Source organism: Pelophylax lessonae (assembly GCF_965119305.1).
Source record: "Pelophylax lessonae genome assembly, chromosome: 2".
Lineage (NCBI taxonomy): Eukaryota > Metazoa > Chordata > Amphibia > Anura > Ranidae > Pelophylax > Pelophylax lessonae.
The window spans coordinates 66,556,577-66,583,732 of record NC_138769.1 but is presented as its reverse complement, the minus strand read 5'-3'; the positions used below and the strand labels follow the sequence as shown (position 1 = coordinate 66,583,732).

Here is a 27,156-nt window from a genome sequence, read left to right as displayed (position 1 = left end):
GCTTTGTTCATTTTTATGTCGGAGGGTTACAACCACTTCAATTTGCAATTTCCAGAAAGGAACACAATGCTAATATCTGCAGCTTTAAATAGATTCTTAAAAGTGTGTTTTCTTGTCTGTTGCTAAGCTCAATGCATTATATTGCTTATGACCTGACAACTTTACTGACTGGATGTTGGATATGAATATCAAACCAGGGCTGAGTGAGAATGTAAACTTTAATGGGGTGCACAGTTCACAAATATGACTATTTAAGATCATTAGCAAAAAGAAGACTAATATTGTCATATTTTTTTTTTCAGCTCTACGGGACAACAGAATTGAACTCATCCGAGCTTCCTGGCATGAATTGAGTATCAGCATTAGTGAAGTCTCTTTGTCAGATGAAGGCCTGTATACTTGTTCCTTATTTACGATGCCTGTCAAAACATCCAAGGCTTACTTAACAGTTCTGGGTAAGTACATTCTCTTGCTATAAATAAGTCCACTAGCCAATGCATACACTTTTATAATTGTGTTTTGGTATTAAATGGATTCAATCACATACAAAAGTTGTAAAATTTACCACATAGACACTGTTCATTCTGAAATTTTTGGATTTCTATATTTAAAGAGTAACTCTACTATTATTGATAAGAAACAATTTCTTCTGGAGGATCAATGAGCATTGCAATAGATTTTAACGAAGTTTGTTACAGATTCTTACGTTTTTTCTCTGAAGAAATAGCTGTTTTAGGCTTCTTGCACACTATTACCTGAAATCGCTTCATGCATACAGCTGCAGCCTAGTGTTTACCATGTGAAAAAGTGCTGTGTTTTGGTCAGTAAAAAAAAAAAATACAAAAATCTGAGATCCCATTCTATATATTAAATATGTGCAAACATTCAGATGCAAATACGCTCAAAAACAACTAAAATAAATGGCTGCTAGGTTGACACCCAAACCATGCTCTTTTTCCTTTCCCAAACTTCGCACCTCCACAGGTACTCTAACACCGAATCCTCAACAGAAAATGACCACGTTTCGCAACTTTTATTCTAAATTACATAAGGCAGATGAGCAAGCGTGTTCTCAATCACTAACTACATTCCTAGATGAGATCCCTCTCCCTAAATTGTCATGGGAACATAGCTCTGCCTTAGAAAGGCTGATAATGGATTCAGAGGTACTCAATATTCTGAACCACCTTAAGAAAGGCTCTGCCCTGTGACCCAATGGGTTCTCAACCTGCTATTACAAAACTTTTGCCTCTGCCTTACCTCCATTTTTAACCTGGTTCTTTAATACCCTGAGGAGGGGGTCCACCCTAAATAATGCCGCTAACCTGGCTTTCATATCTGTCATTCCTAAATCGGGCAAACACCAAAGACCTAAACCCCTCAGAGGTGAGTAATTATTGACTAATATCTCGAATTAACAATGATCTTAAAATTCTGAGCAAAATATTGGAAAACAGACTGTCCGGTTTTATTGGTCGTTATGTACATAAAGACCAAGTGGGATTCATCCCAGGGCGGCAGGGGCTGGACCAAATATGGAGAGCAGTTGATGCTATCTCACTTTTGCATTCCCCTTGGGATGGAGGCACTCATCAGGAAGGGTTTATACTATCTATAGACCTCCAGAAAGAATTTAACATGGTAGATTGGTCCTACCTCTTTGAGGTGTTGGAGAGGTTGGGATTGGGACCCCACTTTCTGAGAATTTTAAAGGCTCTATATTCCAACCCGAGCGCACAGGTGGAATTGTTGGGTCAATATTCAGATAATTTCCCGATTTCTAAAGGGACTAGACAGGGGTGCCCCCTTTCCCCTATCATATTCGCCATTGCGATAGAAAATGTAAACTATTACGTTAAGGCAGACTGTACTCAGATATGTGTACATTCCATTAGGGATTGCACTGGAGCTCTGCCCCACAGCTCAGCTCTTTCTCTCTACACTTTCTCTGGGGGTAGATTCGCCAATACTCAAGATGATATCAAAGATCCCTTAATTCTCTATAAAGCATTGCTTTTGAAGGGGACCATTTTATCTATGTACGCTATTTGGTATGGGAGAATTCCTTCAAGAACTTCAAAGTTAGTCTGTGGGCCTTATACTCATTTGTTTCCCTCTGAAGACTAGTTCCACCCAAAGGTCTTGGAGTATCATTAGTCCCCATGTATGACATTTGATTCCCTATGCCTAATTTGAAAATTATTTCTCCCCTCTCAAATGGCATGATCAACCTGTGGATCGACCTGTGCTTCCCTCTTAATGTTTCCTGTTTAAACAACTTTTCTTCAATACTTTTTGTTATTGATTATTTAAAATAAGAACTTCTAAATGAATGATCAAAGTGGCGGTGTTGTTTCCCATCCTTTGACACACTTTGTTCCCAGATGGGGTGTCAGGGGGGGGGGGGACAATACACCTGCCACTGGATTTGTTCCAATAGTATACGTAATGATCAAGTTTAAGCGTGACCCTTAATTGGTTAATGTAACCGATGATTAACCCTTTTGCTATAGGTTCTGACACATATCAGTTGGTGACATTGTTTTCCTACACCTCTGTACTTTTTCTTTGTGAAAATCCTAATAAAAAAGACCATGGAAAGTAAAAATTTAATTTCTGTTGGAGAGGATGCCTAAAACCGGACCTATTTCTTATTGCAGACTTATGTGAAAAGCAGTGAGCTAATCACACAGGCAGCAAATTAGGAAATTACATTTCTGAAGGTGTTCTGTACACCAGTGATGTTCAAAACACCTAGAGGTTGCCATGTTGCATTGAATTTTACATAAAACTATAGCACTAAACATTAAAATGGAAAGATTCATTTTAATAATGATAAATTTAAAAACAATATAGTTTGTGTAGCAATTATACACGGAATAAAATTATAAACGCAACTGGCCACAATAAAGGCCACTCTAAATTGTGCAGTTTTACTGTATTGGGGGGGGACCAAAAACCAGTCAATATCTGGTGTAACCACCATTTGCCTCAAATGCAACAGATCTCCTCCGCAAAGAGTTGGTCAGGTTGTCGATTGTGGTGCGAAGTTGCTGGATATTGGCAGGACCTGGAAAACGCTGTCATATATGGCGATCCAGAGCATCCTAAACATGCTCAATGGGTGACATGTCCGGTAAGTATACTGGCCATGCAAGAACTGGGATGTTTTCAGCTTCCAAGAATTGTGGCACAACAATGGGCCTCAGGATCTCATCACGGTATTTCTGTGTATTAAAAATGCCCTGTGTTCATTGTTCATAACATATGCCTGCCCATACCATAACCCCACCACCACCATGGGACACCATGGGTCACTTGATCCACAACGTTGACATCAGCAAAATCGCTCACCCACACAACGCCATACACGCTATCCACCATCTGCCCTGTACAGTGAAAACCGTGATTCATCTGTGAAGAGAACATCTCGCCAAAGTGCCAGATGCCATCAAATGTGAGCATTTGCCCACTCAAGTCGGTTATGACGATGAACTGCAGTCAGGTCCAGACACGATGAGGATGACGAGCATGCAGATGAGCTTTCCTGAGATGGTTTCTGCTAGTTGGTGCAGAAATTCTTTGATTATGCAAACCGATTGTTGCATCAGCTGTCCAGGTGGCTGGTCTCAGACGATCTTGGAGGTGAAGATGCTGGATGTGGAAGTCTTTGGCTGGTGTGGTTACACGTGGTCTGCAGTTGTGAGGCCGGTTGGATGTACTGCCAAATTCTCTGAAACACCTTTGGAGATGGCTTTTGGTAGAGAAATTAAAATTCAATTCACAGGCAACAGTTCTGGTGAACATTCCTGCAGTCAGCATGCCAATTGCACGCTCCCTCAAAACTTGCGACATCTGTGGCATTGTGCTGTGTGATAAAACTGCACATCTTAGAGTGGCCTTTTATTGTGGCCAGCTTAAGGCACACCTGTGTAATAATCATGCTGTCTAATCAGCATCTTGATATGCCACACCTAAGAGGTGGATGGATTATCTTGGCAAAGGAGAAGTGCTCACTAACACAGATTTAGACAGATGTGTGAACAATATTTGAGAGAAATAGGCCTTTTGTGTATATAGAAAAAATCTTAGATCTTTGAGTTCAACTCATGAAAAATGGGGGCAAAAAAAAAAAGTGTTGCGTTTATAATTTTGTTCAGTGTATATGCAATATTATTATTATTTTTTTTTTTTACTATTTCTTTTGCACAGTGGTGAAGTTACCTTTTAAACATTCTTCTATAAATGTCAAAAATGTCAAATTATGTCTAAACTTTAACAAAAACTCAAGTACTGATAATTGTTTCACACTTCATCATCAAAATATGTGCCACTGCTTGTGTATTTTGTATAGTTCCAAAATTATTAAAAAACTGATTACTTCAAAAAATATCATAAAAATTATGTAGGTTGTAACCATTGACTTTTATTTCTGAAAATGCTAGTTTCCAGGATGTCAGGCTGTTTTACTACTTATACAGTCTAAGTCATTGACTATAAACTAGTATGCAGATTCAGAGTTCAGATTTCACTCTGATGTCATGCATTGCAAGCTTGTGACACTAAAATTATTGAATAAAAAAGGTTTAAAGGCAATGGGCACACAGTGGCTAGCAATGGAACATTAATTATTTTGGATCCACAGCCCATACCTCTTTGCATGGTGTTTGTAAGTTCTTGATTATGTTTTAAAAAGTTGTCTTCTATCAATTAAAAACATATACAAAAAAAGCCTATTACCCTTTATCTCAACTCTCCACAATATTTATATATTGACATTTCAAGTTAAGCTCCTTTCAGGAAATGAAAAGATATGAATTGTTAAGCATTTTCTGTTAAAAAAAAAAAACAACTACAAAAACCCTAACACTATATAAATGAATAAAATAATTACGAGTGTACATTTTAAACAACAGCAACAGGGATGAGGTTTGTCTCAAAAAACTAGAAAAAAATCTGTTCCATATTTTTTTCGTTTTGTTTTATACTTCCCCTACAGCTTTAAAAAAAAATAAGGCACTATATATGTAAAACTTATATGCAGTACATGCTATTAATATTTTCTTTAAACAGTTTTCCTAATGCTGTACTTTTTTTAGTACCTCTCAATTTTTTCTCAACTGTCCCCAAGGGACTTACTTTTGGCTACATCCTAACTTAAACCTTTCAACTATATATTTTCAAGGACATGGTGGCCATAAAGCTCTAAAATTAAGGAAAGTTTTATAGCTGCTTGTTTTTTTCTTGGCTTAGTGTTTTTCTTGGTTCCTGTCATTTCTGCCGTCCACTATTAGTTTTTGTTGTTTTATTGGGAGCACTTTGCCATTTATACTTTATTCCCTAAATGATCTCTCCTCTTTTTTTCCTCTGAGGGTTTCAGTGACACTAAAAATGAAAGATTCATCGAGAAAGCCACGAAATAACACTTAAACTCAACACTCTATGAGATTCATTGAATGTCAGCAGCTGAATCAGATGAAATTGCCATAGTTTATTGCAAACACGCCTATGTTCCTAACCTGTTATATAATTTTAAAGATTGATTTTTTTTTGTCCCTGAACTTCAGTTATTTTAGAATACCAGGCTCTTTCACTTAATAGGACTAATGCTGGATGCCAGTCATATTAAAGTTAATCCAGCTAGTGAATTGGTTTTGTGCATAGCATGTGAAAGCTGTTTTTTCTTTAAGCCCCACTGAGACTATTTTACAAAAAAAATCTTTACAAGTTTGCCATTAAGGACAAAAACTACCCTTTCTAAGCACAGTATTTCAGGATAATAACTTCCTCAGCTTAAAGCTTTTCCTTGGAGACTCATCTTTGGATCCAAAGTATAAATGTCTAGCTAAATCCTCCATATGAACTGATGGTGTGGCATATTAGAATATACTGTAAAGTGGGAAAAGGTTTTCATAAACAAATGGCTCGGGATTTAAATTTGTGATTATTAAAGTAATTTTGTGCGAGATTTTATATTTCTGAGCCAGCCACATTGTCAATATGTTGCTTACCATTGTACATTGCTTATTAGATTTTAATGTTTTATAAAAATATTTATTTTTTATTGCATAAGATTAAACCAGTAAAATAGCTAATAGACTTAACAGGATAGTGAAGCAGATTTGTTGGACCCAAATTAACTAAATTGTGATGTGATTGAGTACAAAGAAGTAAACCTAAATATCCAATGTGCAGGTCAGTTTAAAGTGGTTGTAAAGCCTTGTGTTTTTTTTTTCTTTAAAATAACAAACATTTTATATTTACCTGCCTTGTTTTGCAATGGTTTTGCACAGAGCAGCCCCAATCCTTCTCTTCTTGCATCCACCGCAAGCGCTCTGGGCTCCTTCACCCCTCTGAGTGCCCCCATAGCAAGCCAATCAAAATGTTCACTCTCCTGTGTTGCCAAGTCCCAATGTGTTATCAGACTCTTATCTTGGCATGTTGGTATATGTGGATAATGCACACCTCGTGCCTTTCAAAGACTGGGGAAACTCCAAATGAGCCGTGCCCTCAGTTCTTTTATGCTTTCCTCCCATAGCAAGCCGCCTGTGTAGGAGGGAGCTATCCAGTTCCTTGCTCTCTATCCCACACCGCCGTCACTATTTTTATTCGAGTAGATGGACAACAGGGCACAGAGCCTGAACTGCAACAGCTGCTGGATGGAGGTTTTTTTTTTCTACTGACTTCTCCCTTCAACAGCAGCCAGCCAATGGAGAAAGTGAGCAAGACGGACACACACTTTGGAAAACAATAATGAGTTATACCTGCATGGGATAGAAAAGGTGAAGGTGGGCAGAACACAGTGCACAGGTCATCCTGGAGATCAGACACTGCTCACACTGGTTCCTATGGGGAGGTGGGAGATTTGAGGAAGGGAGCTGTTCTGCTTTCTCTAGAAAGATGGGGAACCTGAGAACACAACAAACGGTGGACAAACATTTTGGCAGAAAAGTGCTTAAATTGCTGTGTAGCAGTTCCCAGTGTGTAATTACCTTGTTGAGACACAGTGTTGGGACATTAAAGTGAGTTTAAATGCATTTTTTAAAATAACAAATGTTGCACTGCTCCCTTGAGGGCTGCTGGATTTCTCACCTTTTTGGGTATCTCTGACTACTCTACTCCAGACATGATCCCCTGTACTCACGATACTGCTTTCCAGGTTCTCCAGTGTCTCAACCCCTCCTAGTCAGCTCTTCTGGACCTCTGGGCTCAACTCCCCACTCCTGGCTCACCAAGCCGACTGTCTGGTGGCAGCCGCCACCCTCCTTCTGGGACTCTGCTCACCAGCCAAAGACCCCAAGTACATGTGCTCCTGGCTTTTATACTACACCCCACAATGCAGCGAAACAACCAGTCTTTGCCAATCACTGGGGCTGGACCAAAGCCTGTGTATTAATTGGCCAGGTTTCCTCCACTTTCCAATGTGCCCCCCCCCCATGAATCACACACTGAGAACATTGAGCAGAATTTACTCACAGATCCTGCTCCCTGTTAAGCAGAGAGCTATATAGAATTTACCTGCTGCTCCTCTGATAGGCAGACAGAGCCCAAAACGATACTCACTCCCTGGCACATACCTAGGAGGGTGCTACACTAAAGTGTTTTTACTTACCTGTAGCCCAAATGTCTAAATGCCAAGAAACGGAGGCAGGCTTTTGGACCTTGTGATGACTATGACTGGATGTCACAGCAGTCACATGATCAGAAGCTCCTGATCACTATTATGCATCAGGGTCTGCCTGTGATATAGTATATATTTACTATGCTGAGAGCACACATGGAACACACTCTCATCACAGAAAGTCCATAGCCAATGGGCGCATATACAGTATGCAGCCACTCAGCATTAAAACCTACCAGCCCTGCATATATGAGTACAGTCAGCAGGAACAATTTAAAATTGCGATCTCAAATTTACCAGTACACATCACTTATGATGTAGCAACACTAACACAAGGACATTTGTCCTTCCAGTGACACTACCAAAACAGGAAAAATTTTTCTTTCAGTGACACCAATGATGCAGAAACATTATTTTTTCAAGTCACACCACAGATGAAGGTACATATCTACCTAAGACCTTATTCACCCATAATGTGGTAAACTGTGTTTTAAAAAGTTTTTTTTTTTTTTTTTTTTGGGGGGGGGGAGGGGGGTTGTTGTAGCTGGTCTTGCCTAGGGCATAACATAGCCTAGCACTTTTCCTGGGTAGAAACCACCTGAAACCTGTTTTGATATTTAACCACTTTACCACCGGAGGATTTTGCTGTCTTACGTCCAGGCCACTTTGTGCGATTCGGCACTGTGCAACTTTAACTGACAATTGCGCGTTCGTGCAATGCCGTACCCAAACAAAATTTATGTCCTTTTTTTCCCACAAACAGAGCTTTCTTTTGGTGGTATTTGATCACCTGTGCGATTTTTACTTTTTGTGCTATAAACAAAAAAAAAACTTAAATTTTGAAAAAATAACAATATTTTTCGCATTTTTTTATATGAAATTCCCCCCCCAAAAAATGTAAAAATCAAAATTTTTTTAAATTTTTGGCCAATTTGTTTTCTGCTACCTATGTTTGGTAAAACAAATCACAATAAGCGTATTTTATTTGGTTTGCGCAAAAGTTATTGCGTTTACTAACTAAGGGAAAGATTTCTGTCACTTTTGGTGTTTTTTTTTTAACGAGTAATGGCGACGATCTGCGATTTTTTTGCGGGACTGCGACATTGCGGCAGACAGATCGAACCCTTGACTGACATTTTTGACACTTTTAAGGGTACCAGTGACATTTCTATAGTAATCAGTGCTATAAATATGCACTGTTACTGTAAAAATGACACTGGCAGGGAAGGGGTTAATTTTATTGGAGAGGGAGGGGTTAATGTATGCCTGGTGCTTACTAACGTGTGTGGGGGGAGGTGACTGAGTGACACAGGGACAGATCGCATGTTCAGCTATGCTGAACCCTGCAATCTGTCACTGTTTGTCACTGAGGAGATCCGCCCGCTCTGTTTACACAAGCGGGCGGATCTCCAAACTCGATTCCCCAACGATCGCCGCTGCTCCTCTCCTGGTCCGACTCCCGCTGTGAATGAATACAGCAGGAGCGAGCCTCCGGCGTCGCGCGAGCGCCACCTACAAGGGGAGGAGTCCAGCGATGTAGTACTACGTCGCTGGACGATAACGAGCCACTGTGCCGCAGTAGAGGCACAGTGAGCGGTCGTAAAGTGGTTAAGATTGAATTGTTTCACAGCCTGGCCAGAGGTACACTTAAAGAGCCAGTGTTGATTGACTTTTGTTCACTTTAGGACTACTTTTCTCCCCCTACAAGCCTACGGGAATGCAAAATCAGCTAAAACTGGTCAAATCTAGGTCAGTTACACCTTCAGTGAATTCTGAATGATCTCAAAAGAATATAAAACTGATATAAAAATCACACTCAATTTGCCCATTGAAGCCTGTCGTTTTCCAAGTCAAGATCTTTTCATACACAATATGGAACCAATTATGTACAGTGGATTGCATTGCTGTGCCCCTATCCCTATTGCAGCTGGAAGTTTCAACAGGTTCTTTGAATTATTAATTGATTTTTGCGTTCTGAAGATGACCAATCTAAATGCAATCCTTTCAAATATTATTCCTGGTCTTCCAAAGCTTTTATTAATTTCAGTAATTTCCCTTAACTTCCAGCATTGTGAAGGGGACAATGATATTTTGGGTGTAAGCACAAGACCTTGGTATGTTCTAACTATCATGGAGTTTATTAATCTTTAACATTGTCTTTACTGGACTTTGAACAAGGCCCCAACAGGACAATACAGTTCTGGAGCCTACAAAAAAATAACAGCTTTTGCTCAACTGGATCAGTTGATAAACCTTTGCAAGTGCCACTTTAATGTTTATTTCATGTGTTTTTTTTTTCTTTCTGTTAAATTCAGTAAATAAATAAATTTGGCATTAAGAATTACGAAAATATGCTATGTTGATGTATATTCACTGCAGATGTTGTGCTTTTCACTAAAAGGATCAAAAGACCACTGAGAAGAACAACAAAACATGAAATATGTCTAAGAAATTGCAAACATTTCCATAAGAATAACATAATTATATCACAATCATATATAATATAAATCATAATACATTGTTTGTTAATGCTCGTAATATAAATAACCATTGTTTAGACTGAATGGTATTATAATTGTTAAGGTTATATGAATAAAACCATTGAAGCAATAACGTGTATATATTTGATTTAATTTTGTTGGTGTATAAAGAATTTTATTTATTTATGTAGCTTTTATTAAATTATTAAATTAGACATTCTTTTCTGAGTCTTATACTTACAAACACAAACAGCAAGGCTCATTTTGGGTGAATGTAAAAAAATCTGGGTTTCTTTCACATTTTCAGAGGAAACTGATGCAGTGAAAGGGATGATAAACAAACTCCCTGGAGATGCATGGCAAAGCAAAACTGCCACCTACTTAGATAAAGCTGTCATGATCCTACTCTTAAAGCATCTGTAAACCCTACATATACCCATTGAAGCGACTGGCCTCCAGTGATACACAGAGATGAAACAAATCATACATAAGTTGTACCTGTTTATCAGCAGTCTTCTCTACAGCTACTACAAGAGTTTATGAAGCTTGTCTCAACTTTAAGGAAAAAGGGGGCGGAGAAATTAAGTTACACTATGCAGAGCACAGGGAGGAGAGCTTTGAGAGCTGACACACCCCACTTCACAGAGCACACAGAGCTGAGGCTGTCAATCGGTTGGAGCTCCCACCCCTGTCACCAATTTTTTTCTTGGCGTCAGGAAAATTTGTCAGAAATGACTCATGTTGATAACAGAGGAACAAAACAGCAGAGAGAAATTACACTTAGTGCTCCTAATTGAGACAAATACACTTATAGAAGAATATGCTTTGTTCATATTCATGTCTGAGGTCTACAACCACTTTAAAGTAGAACTATGGCTTCTCATTGAAGAAGAAAATGATGCAGCAATTATTTATAAACACATCTACACTTATGTTTTCTCCTAGTCCCCTTGCAAAATCTCACAAATACCTATTGATCCTGCCAGTGAAGTCCCCCTAATGCAGCTACCTGTGATAGTGTTACAACAATGCTGCACTGTTTCTAAATTTAGAGCAGAGTTATCACTCTCATGTAGGCTTTGCCTGCTTGCACTACAGTGTGAAGAAAAAAATGTTGCAAGGGGGCATTGCTATTAGTGTTGCCACTGCTTATTTACAACCCTTATCAATGATTATCTGACCGCATCTAGTCCAGCCAACTGCTTTCTGGATTGACAACACTGCCTCTGTTACTGACACCCTTCCATTGTGAGCTGCAGTGCCTGGGAGGGGAGAGTGTGAGACACTAATGAAGGAGGATTTGGCTCAAATTAAAACAGTAAAGGAAGTTTTTTTTTTAGGTTTGTACTTCAGATAGTAAAGAGATTTGTTATTTGTTTGCCATATAGTCTTTATTCATGCTTTATATACACATATATTAGTTTAAATGTATTTCATATGTGTTTTTCCTATTTATGTCTTTTAGGTGTCCCCGAAAAGCCACACATCAGTGGATTTACATCACCAGTTATGGAAGGGGAAATAATTCAGTTGACTTGTAAAACATCTGGTAGTAAACCAGCTGCTGATATAAGATGGTTTAAAGGAGACCAAGAAATCACAGGTAAAAAGGAAAACCCAGCAGGTTTGTTTTTGACTATTTTAATTTTAGAAGCTCATTGTACTTTGTGGCTTTTTATATCAGATGTGATAATAATGTTTGATTCACCAGGAAGGAAAGTTTTAGGCTGAATTCACACTGGTGTGAATTGGATGTGGGTTTCCCGAAATCTAATTCGCATGTCAGGAGACTGTGACCGACTCTCAATTGAGCCGGTTCACAGAGCTCCAGGGCGGCTGTGGAGCGGTTTGCAGAAGGGTCCTGTACATCTTCTGGCCCTTTTCAGGTCCAATGTCAGCCAAAAATTTGTGCCAAATTCGTATCTAAAATGGTGAACAGGACCATACTAGGCCCCCTGCTGCGAGCCGCTCCGCACACAGTTTGAACCCAGCCTGAGACATTTTTAAAACTTGGAATTTTTGAAGGAAGTGTTGCCATGGCATGAATTTGTTTTTCTTTGCAATTGTTCGCACACAATTCAAACAGCTAGTTAAAGTACATATAAAGGCAACACTTTTTTTTTCCATTTTGGATAGAATAGGGGAGTGTTAAAAACACTGTAATTTTTTTTTTTCTTACTGTCTCACTTTCCGTCTGGTACACTTAACAGGAAATGGGAAGACATATTTCCAATGTGAGGAAAACCCCTCTTAGACAGTCGGAATTTGAGGAAATATGAATGGACTTTATAGGCACAGATAAGGGTGAAGTAAAAACTTTTTTATTGATTGACATATAAAAACAAGAAGAGGAAACCCCTACATGGGGGAATAATAGCATATACACACAATACATACAAAATAACGCCTAAATGTAACTTGGAAGTAAAACAAGAGTGTACATTAGTGATATACTAGATAGTTGCATAACACATGAAACGTGGTGGTAAGAGGATACTATACATTACATCCTACATAACTCGAAGACGATGCCAAAGGATAAGGCTATTAACGTCCCCGAGTGTAGTTAGTACAACCATGGAATGGGGGATGATTTATGTAGCCAGATGCCCTACATAATGGTGGTTTGTCCCCATCCGGGGGATCCTGTCTGCTGTGCTTTGAAGGTTTCTGCTCTGATGCCTTTCTTGGAGGGACCTTTTATACCCCGGGCATATTTGTGCCATATATATTTGGCCACTTGCTTGTATGTGGTTACAGCTACCTTCATATGTCTTTTTTAGACATGTACATTTTCTTCCTCGTTTTTTGTCGGCATCACCTGACAGACTCATCCCAGCAGACCCCCCCATTATGATTTATATTTATTTCTCCTTTTTCATCTGCTTACTGCCCTATGTACGGGCGCAAGTCTACGTTGAAGCATTATCCGCCTCTATAGGGAGTTTTGTACACCAGTAGCTCCAGAAGAAGCTTGACCCCTCAAGCGAAACATGTAGGGCCTCTGGCTACATGAATCATCCCCCATTCCAGGGTTGTACTAACTACACTCGGGGACGTTAATAGCCTTATCCTTTGGCATCGTCTTCGAGTTATGTAGGATGTAATGTATAATATCCTCTTACCACCACGTTTCATGTGTTATGCCACTATCTAGTATATAACTGATGTACACTCTTGTTTTACTGCCAAGTTACATTTAGGCGTTATTTTGTATGTATTGTGTGTATATGCTATTATTCCCCCATGTAGGGGTTTCCTCTTCTTGTTTTTATATGTCAATCAATGAAAAAGTTTTTACTTCACCCTTATCTGTGCCTATAAAGTCCATTCATATTTCCTCAATTTCTGACCTCTGAATCAGGATGTGGCACATAGTCTCCTAATATTGTTGCGCCCCCGTTTGCTGCTGAACTGGTTGCGCATTATCTCCATTAATTAAATGCTGTTTTTTTTAAATTTTCCTTGCACGTGATTGGGTATTCTTTGCAAAGTAAATCTTTACCTCATTTACTGAGCTCTGGAGTAACTTCACCTGCAAAATGCAACTGCACTTTGCAAAGTCCACAGTCTATTTGCCTTAACCTCATGGCCCCTTGTCCATTTTAGGATGGATCAAGAGAGGGTGGCTATATTCCTACACACAGTGAGATCATAGGGAATAAATGTAGACACCCTTTAACAGGACATCCAATAATAGAGCCAAAAAAAAAAAAAGTTTTTGAGATTTGGGGGAGGCTGAGAACAATAGAAGGTACATTCTACTTATGGTAAGAATGCATATTTGAATAGATTTTTTTTTTTTTTTTTTTTAAACAAAAGTTTAGTATCAAATTAAACTCCACCAGGGAATACAGAATATGATGCCATTGCCAATTGATTGGGAAATGAGGGAGGATTCGGCCAGCAATGGTTTTAGCCAATGGGTGTAGAGAATTATATGATGGTGTCTTCCTAGGGTTCAGTGGCTGCAATACCATATAGGTGAGGAGCAACTGTACCTTGCTACTGCTCTATATACAAACAACTTGATTTGATCCTGTGTGGGGGACCCCACGTATTGTCTCTCTGGCACCAAATCAACGACCCATTCTTGCCTGCCTGTAACACATCAGTGGTACAATAGAAAAAGGTTGAACGCTCAGGGATCATTGGATTTTACTGCTTACTTTTGAGAAGCTGCAGAAGATAGAATAACACCCACCTCATTTCCTGGCTGGAGGATATCCAGCATCATCTAGCTATTTCCTCCCAGCTTGTGCCTTGCCTGCCCTTTTTATTCATTGCATTTCAGTTCTTTTATTTATGGGGCTTAGAATCTCATGTGGGCATTACTTAGGGCAATCTACATGTAAATGCATTCTGCCTTGAAAAGCCTGCTCTTCCAGATTGTCATCCACAAATCAAGACATTTTGATATTTGCATAATTCTTCCCAGAAGTCAGTCCATTGTTTGAATTAAGATTGAGAAAAGGGCTCTTGTGAGGAGTACTGAAGCTGGTAATGTAATATTTTCAGGAAGCTTTGAACAACAACATTCTGGTGCCCCCCACCAGCCAGGAGATGAACAGGGACAGAGAGATGATATCACACACGCTTTAAAATAAGCTTTTTTTAATTTAAAACTTTAATTGCCATGTGGATGAAGGGTGTAGGAGAGAACCAGGCAGGGCAAAATATTAACAGATTAAAATTCAGCTTTAAATATCCCACTATACACTAGTTATCACATAGAATGCCTTGATCTGTCTTTCTGCTCAAGCATAAAAGGCCATGCTTGCACTCATTGCGCGGTCATGCAACGCTGTACCCATTATTGATGTATTTTTCTGCATCAGAAATAAAAAAAGACAGTTTTTCACTTTTTGCTATAAAACATATCTAATGAAAAAATTTAAAAAATCTAATTTGTTCATCAATTTAGGCCAATTTGTATTCTGCTACATATTTTTGGTAAAAAAAATACCACTAAGCATATATAGATTGGTTTACACAAAAGTTATAGCGTCTACAAACTATGGGGTATTTTTATTTATTTTAGTTTTTTTCTACTAGTAATGGTGGCAAACAGTGACTTATAACGGCACTGCAATATTGCTAGTCGGACACTAGCTGACACTTTTGACACTTTTTGGGGACCAGTTACACTAATACAGTGATCAATGCTAAAAATATGCACTATCGCTGTACTAATAGCACTGGCTGGGAAGGGGGTTAAACATCAGGGGCGAGCAAAGGGTTAACTGTGTGCCTAGCCAGTATGTTTGTGTACTGTGGGAGGTGCTTTTACTAGGCGAAGGATCCATGCCTTCCCTACTGCCTTGTTTCTGCCTCTGTGCTGGATGATCAGTGGGTGCCGGCAGACATTGAGTCCGCAATACTCTTAGGCCCCTTTCACACTTGCGGACCGTTCAGATCCGCCTGTCAGTTTTTCAGGCGGATCTGAACGGATGCCCCATGCATCTCTATATCGGATGTCAGCGAAGACATGTCCTCTGACATCCGATCCGATCCTTTCCTGTCAAATCTGGATGGATGGAAACCCCAATTTTCTATCCATCAGGTGGTCCGTTCTCTTCTGATTCCCCCATAGAGAAGAGCGGGGACCTGACAGCTCTGTCTCCGCACACAGAGCGGAGACGGAGCTGCCCTCCACCTGCTCAGCGGGGAATCGGTGGATCGAACCCCTGCAGAGAAAAACGGAGTCCGCCGAGGGACTCCAAGTGTTAAAGGGGCCTTAGATCAGCTCTCGCTGTGTATAATCAAAGTGGGAGCAGGTTGCCAGAGGCCCAAATGCGCTCCCCAGACCTGGAAGTACAAGGTATGTGACCCGGCGCAGCGGTGCCACCTTACTGCCGTATAAGTAAGTTATACGGGTGGCAAGTGGTTAACTCCTCACTGTAAAACATAAGCTGTGTTAACTGGAAACACTTTATATATTAATAGTCTTAGTTTGAAACTTATTTTTTCCCAAAGCTTTTTTTTTATGTGTCCTGTTTTTTTACATGATTGCATTTGGGTAAGGATGAAGATAATTTGAAAATGTGCAAGGAAAAATGTATGTGAACTGTGTCAAATTTGCCTGCCCACTTCAACCTGTCATACCATCTGGCATGCAGATAAGATGCAGAGTGTGACTGCACTGATGCTTTCAGTCGGCATTTATATACTCTTTGTAAAGTTTAGCTGTAATAGTTTAACCTCTATTAATATTGCTTCTGTAAATTGATCTACTATTCCATCTAATAAAATGCATTTCCTATACACCACATATTTTCCATTAGTGTAATTATTTCTGCAAAATGTTGACTTTTTTACATTTCTACAGTAATCATTATTTATTTTTAGGGTTTAATAGAGTCTCCTTGTTACCAACCAAGGACTTTCTCTGATCAATTTTGAGGATATTTGGAGCAATCTTGGAGTTTATTTCGAGTTGTGCAGCCAGATTAGGATAAAATCTATTTTATATTTGTTGCATGTCCCCATTCACGTAGCATACCTTAAAAAAAAAAAAAAAAAAATGCAGCAAGCAAGATAGATTTAATTTCTGATATAGCAAGGAAAAATCGGTGGTATTTATTTTTGTATATGAAGGGGCTGGGCAGCTGTGTTTGCCCTAATTAACCCTATCTGTACTGTGCAGGCTGATGTTTCACTATTAATTGTAATGAGGTTTGAACATCTCTGTCTCAACAAAGGTTTAAAGGTGTAGTGCATTTTATGTTAATGAGGGCTGACTTGGGACAGACTCACTCTAGCATTGTTCAAAAAACCTTTCAATCAGCCATGACACCTTCTACTGAGAAACATCTAAAAGCAAAGAAATATAAAAAAAAAAATTAGGCAAGCTTCATGAATGGGAACTTTTGACCGCAAAAGTAGAAATGCGATTTAACCGCTTGCCGACCGCCCGCCGCTTATATACTGCGGCAGGCTGGCTCGGCTGCGCGAATCGTTGTACCTGTATGGCAATCCGTGGGAGCGATCCTGGGGGCGCTCCTCCAATGGTTCACCAGCGGGGAAGCTGATTCACGGGGCTGGCGGAGGCGATTGCCGCCAGGCACCAGCGATCGCTCCCCGTGGAGAGAGAACGACGGTCTGCTGTTTCTAAACACAGCAGACTGTTATTCTCTCTGGAATCAATACTCCTATTTAGGATCACAGATCTCTGTGTTAATTCCACAAGCCCATCCCCATCACAGTTGGAAAACACCTCCTAGGCATACATGTAATTCTTTGATCGCCCCTGGGTTAACCCTTGCCCTGCCAGTGTCATTATTACAGTAACAGTGCATATTTGTAGCACTGATTACTGTAGTAATGTCACTGGTCCCCGCAATGTAGCAGTCCCACTGATCGCCCCCATTACTAATAAAAAAAATGAATAAATAAATTAAAATGACATACATCTTTCCCCTAGTTTGTAGACACAATAACTTTTACGCAAACCAAGCAAAATACGCTTATTGGGATTTCTTTTTTTCACCAAAAATATGGAGCAGAATACAAATTGGCCTAAAATGTTGAAAACATTCGATTTTTACTTTTTTTCCATTGGGAATGTTATATAGCAGAAAGTGAAAAATATTGTTTTTTTTTTCAGAATTGTCGCTCTTTTTGTGTTTATAGCACAAAAAATAAAAATCGCACAGGTGATCAAATACCACCAAAAGAAAGATCTATTTGTGAGAAAAAAGGGACATCAATTGTATTTGGGGACAGTGTCGCAGGACCCCACAATTGTCCGTTAAAGTATTGCAGTACCGAATTGCAAAATTCGGCCTGGTCATTAAGGGGGGAAAATCCTCAAGTCCAGAAGTGATTTAGGTAACCCACTACAGAGTCAAAACAGCATAAATGCACACCTGGATAAAGAAGAGGCATTATACTGTGCACACTTTTCTGAACCATTATGATTTTGCTCCCCAGCTGCTACATGTATTTGACCAGTTGCATGCATTGAAAAACAGTTTCCCCCTCCACACGCAGTGGTTCTTTCCCTGACTTGTACATCCTGAACTGATGTATGAGTCAGTGGGAGGGATCATTATGTGCTGTTGGAGGAGGTACTCCCACACCTGGAAGTGTTGAATACCTGTTATAACTGGAAGCAACATAGGGCATTTTAAGACATAAGGCAACGGAAAGGTAAGTAAAATGCCCCTTTTTTCTAGATTATGCCTTTTCAAACTTTTGATCCTGTAGTGGCACTTCTAGTATATTACAGCTTACAGTCCTGAGGTGTGGTGGCTGCATTTTTTCAATCTAAGACATTTTTTTAGCAAATACAGAAAATACCTGTTGGTAGCTTCCTTTCTAGCTATCTTATGTAACCAATTGCCCTGCTCTCCACGTAATGGAGATAAAGAGATATGGATATGCAGTCCATAGTTGTCACGATATCCATAGTCCATATTGGGAGAGCAGCCTAGGGTGACAACTATGGTTCCCTTAATATACCGTGGAGGGATGACATAGCCCCAGGGACAGGAAGTGTGGTATTTGCAGAAACACAACGTGAAAATAATACAAAAGAAGCTTAAAAAAAAAAAATGAATACAGATGCAAAGACTAGAAATCTGCAATATATAATATTTTCGGTTTTGGGTTTAGGTACACTTTAAAGCTGAACATTCCAAAGGATTGTATTTATATCCATCCAAACCTGAGATTTTTACAGCTCTTCCACAGCTCTGTCTGATAGGATGGAAAACCTAATTTTTTTCTGCTGCGGTTAAGTAATCTTTACAAGTCTTGTTTTGTCCTAAGCGTTCGACACCACAAGGAAAAGCATCAGACTAATGAGCTTATATCTCACCAATGTGCCATCTCCTCCTATCCGCATGCTCCTTGTTAGCACATGAGTACTGCTGACCAACTGATTCATTGTGCAGCTTCTCCCTCTACCAATGTGAACTCCTCTATACAGGGCAGTGTAAAGGCTAATAGCAGATTAAATTCAGATACACACAGTGCTTGTTTTAAAAACATTTATTGATGTATTGATAATTACAATCCAAAATGAAATGTATCTTTTACATTTGCATTTACATTTGAGTTCAGCTTTAAATCATGTCATGGGTTCTACATTTTTCAAATTCTTCCTGCCTAGGGGATTACCAAATAATTCTTCAGACATGTGACCTTTTTTCTCTATGATATATGGGGGATAATCAATGATGGGGCACATAAAACCTTTGATGGTGTTGAATGGCCCTTTCTCTGGGAGGTTTTGGAACACTTTGGAGTAGGCGGTAGGTTCATTATATGGATTTCAGTATTATATGCAGGTCCCACTGCTTGAATCAGGGTGAATGATGAACTTTAAGACCCCCTTTGTTTTACATATAGGCACTCGGTTGGGATGCCCTTCTATTTAGGAAGAGGAAAAGATAAAAAAGGGGGTGAGCCTGCACTTGTCGTCTTGGGGGAGAACACATTGCATGTAACATGAGTACCTGAAAAAAAAGAGTGAAACCAAAGTTGGTACAGAATTTAATTGATACCAAATATGCGGATTAGCATCACTAAAATTTTTGAAACAGGACATATCTTTTTGACCTATCTTTTGTCTGTGTAGCATACATTTTTGCTGTTAGAGACCTCTAAGGACAATCTTAGCAATGCTTATAATAAAACAGATACGGACTGTAGTGCAATGACTATTAGCAAATTCCTATCTCAGAAATCATCTTTTAACTGGTCTGACCTCCATAAACTGAAATCCAATTAGTTGCAGTGAGTTATTGCACCTCGCTTTTGACATTTGCCCTTGTTCTCTTTTATTAAATAAGCTTGATAGATTCAAAAGATGATTTTCTACAATGTTCTCACGAAAAAAAAACCTTTTAAAAAAGAATACCTGTGACTTGCCATCAAATTTGCTTTCTTAATGTTCTTGTTCAATAAAGAGTTCTTATTCATGTGCCAATTCTTAAATGCAGCAATCACAATTCATCTCGTATCTAACTGACTTCAGCATAGAAATTTCTAACAGGTTACTGTGGGTTGATGCATCTAAAGTGGGTATAAATCCTGATAACTAAAGTTATACTCAACTGTCCTCCAAATTCCATTTTTTTATGTGATTTGACTTTCTGTTATAGGGTGGCTACGCTCATTCCTTATGGTCCTGTTGTATGTAGGAATGTAGCGACCTTCTCTTGCTTACTCCTGAGATCAGTGTATATGACTGCAACTAATACACACTGCTCATTCCAAACAAATGGATATGAGAGGGAAAATAAAAGCTTTGGAAGCTCATGGACCTTAAAAGGAGGGCGGAAAACCCAATAAGAAACAATGTCATGAAAAATAGACTACAGGGCCATTAATTAGAGGATATGGAGAATAAGGATATTATTTAGTGCCCTTTTAACTTCTCTTCTTTTCCTAGTAAAGCTCCTAAATATACCATTGCAAATGTTTGATAAAAAACAAAAAAACATGAATCCTGCCATAAATCCAGTGAGTTTGTAACTTCCAATAGTGATTTAACGACACAGCGAATCTGCTATACAGAAATTCCAAAAAAACCTTATCAGCCAGTTGTGAACAGTACACCTCTACTCTACATACTTAAAAAAGGGTTTAGAACTACTTAAAAAATTTCAATTTCAGAATATGATCTCTTCATTAACCACTTTACCTCCGGAAGATTTACTCCCCTTCATGACCAGGCCATTTTTTTTCGATACGGCACTTCGTTATTTTCACTGACAATTGCTTGTTCATGCCACACTATACCGAAAAAATTAATAAATGTCTTTTTTTTCCCCCCACAAATAGAGCTATCTTTTGGTGGTATTTGATCACCTCTATGGTTTTTATTTTTTGCGCTATAGACAAAAACAGACCGGCAATTTAAAAAAAAAGCTATATTTTTACTTTCTGCTATAAACAATATCCAAGAAAAAAATGTAAAAAAATCTAATTTCTTCATAAATTTAGGCCACTATGTATTCTACTACGTATTGTTAGTAAAAAAAAAAAAAAAATCCTGATAAGTGTATAGTGATTGGTGAAATGTATAGCGTTTACTAACTATGGGATATTTATTTTTATTTATTTTTTAGTAATGGTGGCAATCAGCAACTTATAGGGGGACTGCAATATTGTGGTGGACATTCTGACACTAACTGACACTTTTTGGGGACCAGTGACACTAATACAGTGATCAGTGCTAAAAAAAAATGTCACTGTCACTGTGCTAATGACACTGGCTGGCAATGGGTTAACAGCTGTGATCAAAGGGTTAAATGTGTGCCTAGCCAGTGTTTTTGTGTACTGTGGGAGGTGCTTTTACAAGGGGAAGAAATTGATCCATGTCCCTGCTTTGCACAGACACAGGATCCATGTCTTCCCTCCTGACAGACCAGTGATCTGCCTTGTTTACATAGGCAGACCGCGGTTCTGCCTTTGTACCAAACATTCGTCAGGTGCTGGCAGACATCAAGTCTGCCGTACCCACTGATCAGCTCCTCCTGTATACAATCACAGTGGGAGTGAGTCGGCAGTGGCATGCATTTGTACCCGCTACCTGGAAGAGCCAGGTCATGTATATATACGTGACCTAGGGCAGAGGTGCCGTCCTGTAGCAGGAAACTGATATTAAGTTGGTAAATAAGGCTCTTTATTTTGCTCATCAACTTGCAAATAATTTATTTCAATAAAACATACTGTAAGCATAACATTTGTTAGCCTTTTTTATGCTATCATATTAACTCTTTGATTGAACTTTTCTCTTTTACAGGTATGCAGAAACTACAAGAAAAAGATAGTAATGGAAAAACATTCACAGTTATTAGCTATCTGGATATCCGAGGGGATCGCAAAGATGATGGCACAGTTGTCCGTTGTAGAGTGGACCATGAATCTCTAAACTCTACACCACATATAGCAATGCAGCTATTAGAAATTCACTGTAAGTAAAATTAATATACATCATTACAAAAATGAATGTCTTTAATATAAAGGCTGTCCTATGTGATCTTTGCTCTCAAAGTCCAATCCTTCTCAAAAATCATATTTTAATTTTGGATCAACAATTGGCTGAATTTACTGTTGATTGCTTGTATTTATTTATTATTTAATACAGGCAATTATATTGGGCCAACAATGTATGCAGTGCTTTACATAGTGTACAATCAGCTTAGTTCCAACCTTCAAGGAGCTTACAATCTAAGGTCCCTATCTTACATGAACACACACACATGCTAGGGCCAATTTAGACAGGAGCCTCCAGCTACCTCCTATTTCTTTTATACTCCAGTAGTGGGATTTCCCTGCTGCATCGTATGTCTTCATTCTGTCACAAGCTCAAAATGCAGTTGTCACTCTCTTGCAACTTGTCTCCTTAGTCTTTTTGTTTGTTCTGCTTTTTTAAGAATCAAATAAAACTACAATATATGTATTACAGCACTCTTATCCATGCTGCTATATTTTGCCTTGGTTTGTGAAGAAAATGCATAATTTAATATTATTTTTAAGTGGTTGAAATAATGAGCTAATTAATATTCTGTATAAAGTGAACATGAGTCCATTCTATTCATGAGCTCATTAAGAATCTGTTCAATTTTTTTAACCATACATAGCCTCAAGGGAAGAATTCTCCTTTCATAGGTGACCTGCCCCTCAGATACGGCAAGTGTTAATAGAGGGCACAAAGAGAACATTTTGGTTTTCTAGAAATAACCATTATCTGGAGAAAAATGAACAAAAAAGCAGTGTATCTAATATATCTCTCACACTGTGTTACTTTCTATGGATAGATAGATAGATAGATAGATAGATAGATAGATAGATAGATAGATAGATAGATAGATAGATAGATAGATAGATAGATAGATAGATAGATAGATAGATAGATAGATAGATAGATAGATAGATAGATAGATAGATAGATAGATAGATAGATAGATAGATAGATAGATAGATAGATAGATAGATAGATAGATAGATAGATAGATAGATAGATAGATAGATAGATAGATAGATAGATAGATAGATAGATAGATAGATAGATAGATAGATAGATAGATAGATAGATAGATAGATAGATACTGTAGATTGATAGCCGCTTACTATTTTTAAATGGGATTTATATTGAGACATGTTTGGTGATGTAGCTTGGGGCACAGTTGTTAATTGCTTTGTGGATTATTGTTAGCATTTATGCACTGGATGAGCCAAAGCCAATAGAGGGATCAGCAAAGAGAGGTAGCAGACACTGAATGGTTGCTAAGGTGGATAAGCAGTGGTGTAACTAGAACCTTCAGGGCCCCGATAAAAGAAACCATGAAGGGCCCCCCTGACACCAGTGTTGCCATCTGCAGCCTTTGCAGTCAACGCGGTAAGCCCAACACTCACCTAGGGACAACCGCCTTAAGAAGGCACCTGAAATCCCATCACCAAGCCCAATGGGAGCAAAACTGTCAAAACCCACAAAGCCACACTCCATGCTCTCACCGTCCAGCCTCTTCTCCTTCTCCTCCCCCTTCTCCTTCTCCTGTCTCCTCACAGTTGTCCAACACTCCACCTTCCATGATGCCGTCGTCACGTTGTTCTGGAAAAAGGCAGGCTTCTGTGGCTCAAATGTTGGAGCATAAAAAAAGGTGTCCAACAGGTGTTCTACTACATCGGGTTAACGGCCGATGTGGACGCTCTGAGGATTGATGAACCCCTGGACTACTGAGTGGGCAGGCTTGACCTCTTGTCAGAGCTTGCACAATTTGCAATGGAACTGTTGGCTTGACCCCCGTCCAGTGTCCTGTCCGAAAGGATGTTCCGCGCAGCAGGGGGCATCGTGCCTGATAAGCGCACTCGCCTAGCTCATGACAGTGTAGACTACCTCACATTTATAAAAATTAATGAGGCATGGATCTCTGAGGAATTCAACACATGTGACCAGTAGACCAGGTTTCATCGAAATTCCTCCACCCACAAAAATTCCTGGTCCTTGGCTTCGCTACATACAGCGGCATAAAAGGCATTTCCTGTCCATTGAATGGCAAATTTTTGTGGCCTTTCAGGGCCGACAATTATTTTTTCTATGAATGCCTAATGTACCTCCAGCCACCAAATACTAAGTTCTTTGCTGTCAGTTCAAAACATGTGAGCTAATTTTTGGAGCCTATACAGGCCGACACTTACCGTTCTGTGTACTGTGAATGCCTACCGTACCTCTAGCCATCAAAAACAAAGTTTTTTGCTGTCAGTTCAAACCATGTGAGCTAATTTTTGGAGCCTATACAGGCTGACACTTATGGTTCTGTGTACTGTGAATGCCTACCATACCTCTAGCCATCAAAAACAAAGTTCTTTGCTGTCAGTTTAACCCATGTGAGCTAATTTTTGGAGCCTATACAGGCCGCCACTTACTTCTGTATCCTGTGAACGCCTACTGTACCTCTAGCCATCAAAAAATAAGTTCTTTGCTGTCAGTTCAACCCATGTGAGCTAATTTTTGGAGCCTATACAGGCCGCCACTTACTTCTGTATACTGTGAACGCCTACTGTACCTCTAGCCATCATATACTACATTCTTTGCTGTCAGTTCAACCCATGTGAGCTAATTTTTACACTTACTTCTGTATACTGTGTGAATGCCTAATGTACCTTCAGCCACAGAATACTACGTACTTAGCTGTCAGGTAAACCCATGTGGGCTAATTTATGGGGCCTATACAGGCCAACACTTACTTCTGTATCCTGTGAATGCCTAATGTACCTTCAGCCACAGAATACTACATTCTTAGCTGTCAGGTAAACCCATGTGGGCTAATTTTTGGTGCCAATAGTGGCCGACGCTTACTTCTGTTACCTGTGAATGCCTAATGTACCTTCAGCCACAGAATACTACATTCTTAGCTGTCAGGTAAACACATGTGGGCTAATTTTTGGGGCCTGAAATGGCCGACACTTACTTATTTATTCTGTGAATGCCTAATTTTTCAGACGGGAAATAAAAAGCAATGGGTCTGTAAAGGTTCCGCCAAATTGTGGAATGGATGCGGACCCATTTTACAGATGTGTGAATGGACCCTATATGTATTAGACAATGTATTTACCGGCTGCTGTCAGTTCTGGCTGATTTATGAAAAAAAAAAAATTTTTGCTGTAAAAAAAAAAAATTTAGGGCAACTTTTTCAATTGCAATACTTCTGTTATGACATTGTCCGTGTGCTGGGACTATTTGTGCACAGCAAGTACATCTTTTGTGGCTGCAAATATGACCTAAAGGTTTTTAAAGTTCGCCTCCCATTAAAGTCAATGGGGCCAGCCGCGAACTCGTGGTTTGCGGACTTTTGAGAAAATTTGCGGCTGGCGTTCGCAAACCGCCCCGGCCGATGTTCATCCATCACTATTCCTCACACACAGACAAACATTCAGGGGTGTCATTCATTCTTAATAGTACTCATACACATTGGCAAACATGGCAAATTTTTAGGGTAGCAAAATTAAAGAAAAAAAAAAGATAAAGGATTTTTTTCCCGTTACATAGTTACATAGTAGGTGAGGTTGAATAAAGACAATAGTCCATCCAGTTCAACCTGTTTAGGTGTGTGTGGCCGTAATGATCTCTCATACCCCTGAATGTTCTGATCCTTGAGATGTACATCTAAGAGTCTTTTGAAAGCCACCATACTACCCGCAGAAACCACCTCTTGTGGTAGAGAATTCCACAATCTTGTAGCCCTAACAGTAAAGAACCCCTCATGTTGCCTGAGGTTAAAACGCTTCTCCTCTAATCGCATTGTATGCCCTCGAGTCCTCATGCAATCCTTTCGACTGAATAGCTTTTTTTCTATGCTGAGATCACCATTGAGATATTTATAAATTGCTATCATGTCCCCTCTCAGGAGTCTCTTCTCCAGGGAGAATAAATCAAGCGATTGCAGACGCTCTTCATAATTAAGGTCCTCCAATCCCCAAATTAGTTTAGTTTCCCTTCTCTGGACTCTCTCCAGCTCCAACACATCCCTCCTGAGGACTGGTCACCAGAACTGGACAGAATACTCCAGATGTGGTTGGACCAGAGTTTTATAAAGTGGAAGGATTATAGTCTTATCTCTGGAATACATCCCTTTCTTTATGCATGCTAATATTCTGCCGGCTTTGGCAGCTGCCGCTTGACATTGCATGCTATTGCCTAGTCTATCCTCTCCCTGTGTTTCCATGGGTCAGCCCACTGAAATTAATTTGCTGCCCTATATGCAGCACACAGCTGCACAGATGTGAACCAAGACCTTGTTCACATGTTAGGTTGAGAGGTGGTAAAACCACATGCTTTAGCTGTGTTTTTACCACTCCCAACTATTCATCCTATAGCTGCAGAGGCAGCAGCTGGGGGTGGACACATGCTGTGGCTGCGGCTGGAAGTATACCACCAGGTAAATGAGACTGAATTGCAACCACCCTGCAACTGTGTGCATTGCACAAAGTTGCAGCATCGTGATTATGCATTTAGGGGATTAAAACAGGCTGCGAGGAGGCAGCAAATTGCCTTTACCACCTGCCAAATGCCTCTGAAAAGTGATATGAGCACGGGTCATTTTTCAGAGGAATGGTATTTTCTTGCTGGTACTATGAACAAGCCATAAAAAAAGTCCCTTCTGATTGTACACATATAGGGGGTGAGGTGTAAAAGTAATGTGCATATACACGCACGCATGTAAACACACATGTACACACATAGACACATATATGGTATCTCACAAAGGTGAGTACACCCCTCACATTTTTGTAAATATTTTCTTATAACGTTTCATGTGACAACACTGAAGAAATGACACTTTGCTACAATGTCAAGTAGTGAGTGTACAGCTTGTATAACAGTGTAAATTTGCTGTCCCCTCAAAATAACTCAACACGCAGCCATTAATGTCTAATTGCTGGCAACAAAAGTGAGCCCAACCCTTAGTGGAAATGTCGAAATTGAGCCCAATTAGCCATTGTCCCTACCCGGTGTCATGTGACTCATTAGTGTTACAAGGTCTCAGGTGTTAATGAGGAGCTCTCACTCTCTCATACTGGTCACTGGAAGTTCAACAT

At 39.5% G+C, this 27,156-nt stretch overlaps 1 protein-coding gene across 2 annotated transcripts in view; it reads left to right on the top strand.

Annotated features, from left to right (window-relative positions):
* Nucleotides 1-27,156, top strand: part of CADM2 (cell adhesion molecule 2) — a gene marked incomplete at its 5' end in the record, with an annotated part of 586,202 nt that overhangs the window by 276,395 nt on the left and 282,651 nt on the right. For both annotated transcript variants that reach the window (XM_082245592.1, XM_082245593.1), the window contains 3 exons: nucleotides 303-455; nucleotides 11,567-11,704; nucleotides 21,857-22,027. In XM_082245592.1, coding sequence (XP_082101718.1) covers nucleotides 303-455; nucleotides 11,567-11,704; nucleotides 21,857-22,027 — 462 coding nt within the window. The remainder of the gene's footprint in view (nucleotides 1-302; nucleotides 456-11,566; nucleotides 11,705-21,856; nucleotides 22,028-27,156) is intronic.